We start from the raw sequence: 9,080 nt of genomic DNA on the forward strand, positions 1-9,080 counted from the left end.
AAGGAAAATATCAGTTCATTTAAGTTTGACTTTAGTTATATTAAAAATGCACAAGAATGTCCACAAAAATAAGTTTTAAGGTTTGTAATATGGAAACAAAGACTTTTTTAAAAAGAAATTATAGTAATAAAATTTTATTTTTCTTTCTTTCCATTTATTTCAAGATTTATCTAATCACCCTACTATAATTTTTGCTCTCAAGTTAGGGAATTCTATGTCATTAAGCCAACTGGTCCCTATTTAAGTTAGGGAATCCTATGTCATTAAACCAACTGGTCATATTTAAACCAACTGGTCCCTATTTATAAGTATATTGTGTGGATTTCACTTGTTTGTCTTTCAGAAGTTGATTTTATTTCTACTTTAGAGAATGTATGTTCACTCTAGCAATTGCATGGATGTATGATATTGCCATATTTGTTTTCTTGATTATTCACTAATTAATTTCAGCCTGATCACATTGCTCATGTTGGGCCAAATAGATACACATTTCTCTTAGATCACTTGGTTTTCATTTTCTGGATTTGGGCCTAGATTCTGGAGTGTGGAATCTTTTTCTTTTCTTTTTTTTTTTTTTTAATAAAATATTTCAAATAAAAATAAAGACTAGTACAATGAATCCCCATATGCCCATAATTTAGCTTCAAAAGCTATCAGTTAATGGCTAATTTTCATTCTTTTTTAAATCCCTTCACCCATATCAAATCTGTCTCTTAATTGCCCATCTATTTTCCCTCCCTTAATAAAAATATTCTTAATAAATTTAATGAATGCAAGGGGGTTCATTCCCTGCATAGAAAAAAAAAAAGTTCTTTTTTTTTTTTCTTTTAACATTCACCAGAAAACTTACATCAAAAATTTAACATGTATTGGAAGCAGTTTAAAATAATAATAGTAATAAAAAGGAAAAAAAAAAAAATCATGTTGAAAAGCCAAAGCAATAATGAAGTTAAATAACAAGACAATTTTTTTTCCAGCCTTGTCCAAGATAATGCCCATAGGATTACACTCAAGTTGCTCAAATACCTCCAAAAGATCCTGCTAATGCTCTTGAAATTGTTGAATATCAACCAATTCTTTTTGCTACAGTGAATCAATGTATTTGTCCCATCTTCTTTTGATGCTTTCTGCATTGTTCAATGTTTTGTGCATAAAATCCTTCAATAAACAAGGATTGCATATTTTCTTCAGTTCTTTAGCTTTAGAAATGCCAAGTATGTTCTTTTTTGGTTTTCTTATTCCAGATCTTTACATATTTCATTATAATACTTTAATTCTCTTCCTAAGCCACTTTTTTAAATCTTCTGTTCAACTATTTCATTTCTTCCCTTCACTTTATCAAGTCAGTTCATAGCAAGTTTCAGAGGCTCTTCCGATACAAATTTTTTGTCTTTTCTTTCTTTCCTGTCTTTTTAATAGAATTTTGCTTTCTTCATGTCTGATGCTCTTGACGTCATTCTACAACTCATGTGGTTTTCAGTCATTGGTGTTCAATGCTTCAAATCATTTTTTGATGGACTCTAAATTGTTGTTGTTGTTATGTGCCATCAAGTCAGACCTGACTCATAGCAACCCCTCCTTGGGTTTCTGAGGCGATATCACTACGAAAGTAGATTGCCCAACCTTCCTTCCAAGGAGTGGCTCTATTATGGGAGGATATAATCAAGATCTTGTTTTGACTCTTGTGCACTTTTTAAAATTTTCTTGAGTATCAGTTTGAACTTCCAAATGAGTAATTGATGGTCTGTTTGACAGTCAGTTCCTCCCCTTGTTCTGACTGATGATATTGAGCTTCTCTATCTCCTCTTTCCACAGGTGTATTTTACTTGCATTTTATGTATCCATCTGGTGAGGTTCACATGTATAATCATGATTTATGTTGTTAATAAAATGCATTGGTAATGAATAAGTTGTTGTTCTTGCAAAATTCTATCATGCAATTTCTGAATGTATCCTTTCACCATGCTTATTCAAACTGTATGCTGAGCAAATAATCTGAGAAGCAGGACTATATAAAGTAGACATGACATCAGTATAGGAGAAAGACTGGTTAACAACCTCTGATATGCAGATGATACATATGAAGATGACTTGAAGCACTTACTGATGAAGATCAAAGACCACAAACTTCAGTATGGATTACACTTTAACATAAAAACACAAATGCAACCATTGTCATGGAGGCGGTTCTGACTCATAGTGACCCCGCCTTCTAAGGAATGGCTAGTGGATATGAACCATCTGTCTTCTGGTTAGTAGTCAAATGCCTTAGGCACTACACCACCAGAGCTCCCTCACTTTAACATAAACAGAACAAAAATCCTCACAATTGAACCAATAAGCAACATCAGGATAAAAAAGAAAATATTAAGATTGTCAGGGATTCATTTTACTTGGATCCACAATTAACGAACGGCCATGTCAGCAGCAGTGAAGAAATGAGATGTTGTATTACAGTGTGAAAACCTGCTTCCAAAAACCTCTTTAAAGTGTTAAAGAACAAAGATGAACTTTGAAGACTAAGATGCACCTCACCTAAGCCATGGTATTTTCAATAGCCTTATATATAAATGAAATCTGGACAATGATGAGGGAAAACCAAATAAGAACTGATGTATTTGAATTGTAGTGTTAGCAAAGAATAATGGAAATAACATGGACTGCCAGGAGAATGAACCAATCTGTTGTGGAAAAGTATAGCCAGAATGCTCCTTAGAAGTGAGAATAGCAACATATTTGTCTCACATATTTTGGTAATGTCATCAGAAGAGACCATTCCATGGAGACGAATATCATGCTTGGTAAAGTGTAGGGTCAGTAAAAAAGGGGAATGAGATTAATTGACACAATGGCAGCAATGATGGGATTAAGCAGGCAAAGATTGTGAAGGTGGTACAGTATCAGGCAGTGTTTCACTATGTTGTCCATAGGGTCATTATGTAACAACCTTATCCTTTAGACTCAGCTTCTCCAGGTTTAGAAAAGTGAACCTTGCTGCTCATTGTTGTATGGAAGAGAAGAAAGCAAGAGCAAAAGACATCTGACATCTTCTCTGCAGTTTTGTAGCATAATTCCCATTCTCATTATGACTAAACATAAAGTTGTTGTTGTTGTTGTTGTTATGTGCCGTCGAGTCGGCCCCGACTCATAGCGACCCCTCCTTGGGTTTCCGAGGCAGTATCACTACGGAAGTAAGATTGCCCAACCTTCCTTCCGAGGAGTGGCTGGTGGGTTTGAACCGCCAGCCGTCTGGTTAGCAGGCAAGTGTCTTAGCCACTATGCTACCAGAGCTCCCAAACATAAAGTTAGTGCTCTAATATATTTATTTTAAATCTAATTTGAAAAGTATATATAGCATATGAAGACTTTTTTCCCACAGCAACAACATGACTTATGTATAACCTCATTTAAAAAGTCTTCATGAGTGCGCTCATTGATACTCTTTGTAAAATGCAACATGGAAATTCTCATCCCCTATGAAGAGCCCTGAGTTTAAGAAGGTACAGAGATGAAGAAATGGATGTTCCTGGTACGTAATTTGTTAATCAGCATTTTCTCACACAAATAGCAGCATTTGAGATGTTTTTGAACCACTTAATACTATGTAAAATTGTCTTTCTCCTACTTGGCCAGGCTGTCACACTATTGAGAAACAGACTAAGACACAAATGGGACCATCCGAAAGCTGGAATATAGGCCAAGATCACCTTTGGTACATGAAAGCATTTCCTTTATTTGTAGATGAGCCCCTGAGTTTTGGGAATTGGTAAAATATTTCCAAGATCATCTGCCATCATCAATCACCAAAGTAAACAAGGAAACTGGATAACAAAATGGGTAAAAGTTCACCAAGATTGAAAAATGAGATAATCAGAAGTGATATTTTCAGCTTTTCTCTTCTACACCACAGATGCCGAGAAGACAATGAATTATACACACTTAAAGAATTATCTTTCCATGTATGACAAGAATCTATGTTTTAAGATGAGTGGTATACTTATCAAAATTAGCTGTAGAATAAAAAACATTCAGTAAAAATTTTTCTCTCCAAAATTCCATGTATGTACTCTCAAAAAAAAAAAAAAAATCTGGTGTAAAGATCTCGATAGAAGGAGGAGAAGTGATAAAGTATATTGAAAATGAGACAAGAAAGACCATAGAAGAAAGACTATACAAGAGCAAGTCAGAGTACACTTTTGATGCTTTGGTGGAGATTACATTCAGGCGTGTGTTTTTAATTCAGGAAGCTTTAGAAGGTTTTGAAAATGTAAAAGCTTGATTGAAAATCCCCATTTTCACAATTTGAATGAGTCAGCTCACTAATGTGGAACAAGCTATTCTAAAGCCCATGGCTTACACAAGAATCCTTTAATTCTTGTCCATATGTCCAGGGGTCAGGGGTCATTCATCTGATCTTGTCTGGGTTCAACTCAAGGCTTCAGGTTGGGTTCGGGTATTCTGCATGTAACTCTCATCCTTCTCACGCATAAAAGATAAGTTTTATTGTGTTTGTTTGTTTGTTTGTCAGATGATATTAAAAATATGTCTCCATACAAGAACTTGAAATATCAAACTGAAGCATCTCCAGTGAGGTACTATAAAAATAGGCTTATTCTGTAGACTTTGATTCCTAAGAAATGTTTCTTCTACAGAATATGTTAAACGAGAAAAAGGACAACCCATGAAGAAGCATCAAAGAAACACTTTCGTATTCAAATGACCATTGAATGAAAATGTGATTAAAATATGTGGTGCTGCTCCAGAAGACAGAACTGTAATTAGTAGTTAAAAGACTGAGGAAGACATATTTTTATGGTTGGCTATAATGGAATCAATTAAATTCTTCATCTAGAAAATGAGAAAGGTTGTCATTTATTTTCATCACTGAAGACTCCAATCAAAATTACATCTCCTATTTGTGACAGCACACTTATAAAGCATTTATAAAACATAAAAAATGTTATGACAATAAATCTATGGAATTAATGTTATTGCAGACCTGTATTGCCCCTCCAAAACTTCATAGAATCTGAGTTCTCATCATTCTTGGTCATTTCCTTCCAAGGAACCAAGAGGAGACTCTCTGAGGTCCTCTGGTAGGAATTAATTCTGAGAAAACTTTGGGAACATGGTGAGTTTATAAAATCACCTTTGGAAACTTGAATATTCTTTCATATTCCCCTTCCCATCTTATGAAAGTCATGAACCTGGCAACTTATACCTTCTTAGGGACCTCACACATGCAATATGAATACTATTATGCCCCTATTTGCAAACATTTATTTTAAAGAAATAAGAGAAATAGTAATGTGGATACAATTATCAAATGGATAATTATTCATTCCACAGTTTTCTATAATTCAGGCTCATTTTAGCTCCCTTTGTGGTGGTTATCAGAGCAAATGGGTTATTATACACATAAGCAGGCTCTTCAGATTTATTGACACAAAGATCTCTGTAGCCCTAACAGCATCAAATGTCATCTAGTCTCAATGTTTTCAAAACCAAGTTCCCTGACTACAAAAATATTAAGGAAGGATCTTGTTTAAAATAGACTCTTATATACTGATTAGCCCTGTCCTACTAAATAAGAATCTCTTGGAACAGGTCTGTTCTTTAACAATATTTCAAGGTGATTCCAATGATCAGCCAAGCTTGAGAAGCACTCATCTAGTCCTCATGTTAGAACTGAAGAGACCCAGTGAGTTATATGTCAAATCAGGGACAATAACCATGGATTTACCTAGTCTCAAGGCTAGAGTTTCTTAATTATAACTTCCAAATCAGGTGTCTTGCTGCTTTTTGATCTTTCTTCTGTTTAATTCTGTGATTGCAACAACAACTGCAAGCATTTTTAAGCACTAATTACATATAGTCTTTAATGTGGAAATGCTTGCACTAACACACACAAGACACACACATTGCTACCAGAAGCAGGCATAATGGATATAAATATATGTAATATTCCTAGTAACTGAAAATCAGAATTGTGGAAAAGGAAATGAAACAATAGCAGAGAGATAATCAGAAGTAAAGAAGTAAAAGATAACAAAGTCTGAGTTGCATTCCAAGGTGAGGGAGAAAACTATTAACTTTCAAGTCAACTGGACAAGCTATCAGTTTTTGCTTTCTTTCAAAAGATTAGATGATAAGAACACATATTTTTCCTTCGAAGCTTGTGTGTTACCCCCCTCCCTTTTTTTTTTTTTTCATTCTGCACAGTCTCTCTTCCTATTACAAGCTTTTAGATTTACTTTTCACGAGAAGCTGTGTTTTGGGAAGACTTAATTAAGCATACTTCAGCTTAGATCTTTGCTAGATTTCATTTATTATTTCTTTTTTTTTCATAAAAAATATGCACACTGAACGCTTATTATGCACCAATAACAATTCTATGCACTGAATAGATTTTCAATTTTTAAAGAAAATAAGCAAGAATGAAAAGGAGGAGAAGAGGAAACATTTGTTTCTCCCAAAAACCCTGCAAGGTCAGTATTACTATTTTCATTGTATACATGCATTAACCAAGACTGAATAAATTAAAATAATCTATTTAAAAATGTCATTACTTCAAACTATTTGTCATTAGCCTACCAAAACACTTTTCTATGCCAGAGTTTCTTCATTGCATTTTTTACTTCTGCATTTCTCAGTGTATAGATCAGGGGATTTAATACAGGGGTGATGATGGTGTAAAACACAGCCACCATCTTATCCTCAGCAAAGGTAGTATCAGGGCGCATGTACATGAAAGTACAGGGACCAAAAAACATGACGACCACAGCAATGTGGGAGCCACAAGTGGAGAGAGCTTTGTGCCTGCCTTCTGCTGACTGCTTTCTCAGGGACACCAGGATGACAGTGTAGGAGATTAACAAGATAACAAAGCTCCCCAGAGCAATAGTCCCACTGTTGGTTGTCTCAACCACACCAACTATATATGTGTCTGTGCAGGCCAGTTTGAGCACAGGGTGGACATCGCAAAAGTAGTGATCAATCTCATTGGGTCCACAAAAGGGGAGCTGGGCCACCAAAGCCATCTGGATAACAGAGTGTAAGAAACCACCTACCCAGGCCCCCAGCATTATTTTATTGCATCTGTCCTGGTCCATGATGGTCATATAATGTAGTGGTTTACAGATGGCCACATACCGATCATAGGCCATTATGACAAGGATGAAGATCTCAGTGCAACCAAAGAAATGTGACCCAAAGAGTTGCAACATGCACCCCACGTAGGAGATAGTTTTACTCTTGGCTAATAGGTCAACTATCATCTTGGGATCAATAACTGAAGCATAACAGATGTCCACAAAGGACAAATAGTTGAGAAAGAAATACATAGGAGACTTGAGAAGGTTGCCCATGTGCACTGTCAGCATGATGAGAAGGTTTCCTAGAAGACCAGCTGTGTAGAATAAAGAAAATACCACAGAACAAACTCCTTCCACCTCTGGGTTCTGAGAAAGGCCCAAGAAAATGAACGTAGTTACATTGTCAATTTTTTCCATGGAATTAGCCCAGTAGGCCACGTTACCAAGAGATAATTAAATTGTCTGAAAAAGATAAAAAGGACCAAAAAGCATTATTTCTGTTGTAGAAAATAATAATCACACTAGCTGATAATGGAAAATAAGTTCTTACTGCTGTTTGGCATGCATAGTCAAAGAAATTGAAGTTTATATTCTATCACCATCCATCATCTAAAATCTGTGCATTCACTTTAGATGAGGAAATAAAATCCAGAGTCATCAAGTAAATGCCCTAAGTCTCCCATCAAGCCAAGAGTTCCACCTCTCTTGTCATTTTTTGAGAATTAGTCACCTGTTTATTTTTAAACATTTGCTTAGTTCTTATTCTGTACAAGCACTAAAGCTGATTTTGAAACAACTTCTGTGTTTGGGAGCACTGGATGGTACAAACAGTTAATATGCTCAGCTGTTAACCAAAACTCTGGAGAGTCGAGAACCCCAGAAGCACCTCGAAAGAAAGGCCTGGCAGTCTACTTTCAAAAAAATCAGCTATTGAAAACCCTCAACTAAAATGATTATCTGCTTGGGAATCATGCTCTCTTAAGAACTATGGGATGAAGCTGACAAAAGCAAGCCAAATGATTAGATAGGGACTTTAGGGTGCAGTTAATTTATGTCAGAGGAAGAGGAACAACACAGATAAGGAAAGTGAGAATTGTTGCATGACTAGAAGAATGTAATTAGTGCCACTGAGTTGTATATGTAGAAACTATTGAAGTAAATTTTGTTTGCTGTGTATTTTCTTAACAACAACAAAAAATAAATGAAAACAAAACACAAATATCTTATGGAGTCCAGTTCTTCTCTGACACACAATAAACCAAAAATCAAACCAAACTCACTGCCATCAAGTCAAGTCTGACTCAGAGAGACACCCCCTCCCCTTGAGTTTCCAAGGTGCTATCTCTATGGAAATAGACAATGGGTCATCATAAACTGGAATCAACTCCATGGAAATTGGTTGGTCTGTTTGAGGACGTAGAAACATTTGCATATCTGGAGAAGTTCACCTCTTGCTTGACAGATAAATGAAGACTTAAGCCTTCAGTTTCCCTTCTGTATATATGCATGATTGTGTATAATATTTACAAGAGAGCCCAAATAACAGAGAGTGGGTAACCTCACCAGGTTCCCCTAAGTATGGAATTTGGATTTTTATAAACATGTATTTATGCTCTCCTACTTGATTCAAGCTTTTATTGTCAGGATGAGGTGTGGTATAGTAGATAGAGGAGGAAAGGACACCACTCTGATTCTCAGATAATGGCGCTGTTGTGGCTGTTGGTTTTGTTAGGTGCCTCAAGTTAATTTTCTACTTATAAAGATCCCACGTGTTCAGTGGGTTCCATCCAAATTGTGCTGGAACCTTGGGTAAGTCATTTAACATCATGAGGCTTCTGTTTCTTTATTTGTGAAATACAAAAGTTCTGATTTCACTATCCTGTCAACCATACGAAGGATTATTTCTATCATGAATTAAATCATTCTGTCAGCTTAGAATAAACCCCAGGTTAGTAGGCAGAGATACAAGAATTAAGATGTGAAAGA

General features: G+C 35.6%; 1 protein-coding gene across 1 annotated transcript; it reads right to left on the reverse strand.

The window, feature by feature from the left end:
• Positions 1-6,590: 6,590 nt before the first annotated feature.
• On the reverse strand, positions 6,591-7,511 carry LOC103210766 (olfactory receptor 4S2-like). The gene has a single exon (XM_007956679.1). It carries the CDS (start codon positions 7,509-7,511, stop codon positions 6,591-6,593), a length of 921 nt encoding a protein of 306 aa, XP_007954870.1.
• Between the last annotated feature and the right edge of the window lie 1,569 nt (positions 7,512-9,080).

The sequence above is a fragment of the Orycteropus afer genome, unplaced genomic scaffold (assembly GCF_000298275.1).
Source record: "Orycteropus afer afer isolate SDZICR_OR568_19922 unplaced genomic scaffold, OryAfe1.0 scaffold00650, whole genome shotgun sequence".
NCBI classification, from domain to species: domain Eukaryota; kingdom Metazoa; phylum Chordata; class Mammalia; order Tubulidentata; family Orycteropodidae; genus Orycteropus; species Orycteropus afer.

Coding starts and splice junctions, on each gene's coding strand:
- LOC103210766 (XM_007956679.1), bottom strand. CDS start 7,511: ATGGAAAAAATTGACAATGTAACTACGTTCATTTTCTTGGGCCTTTCT.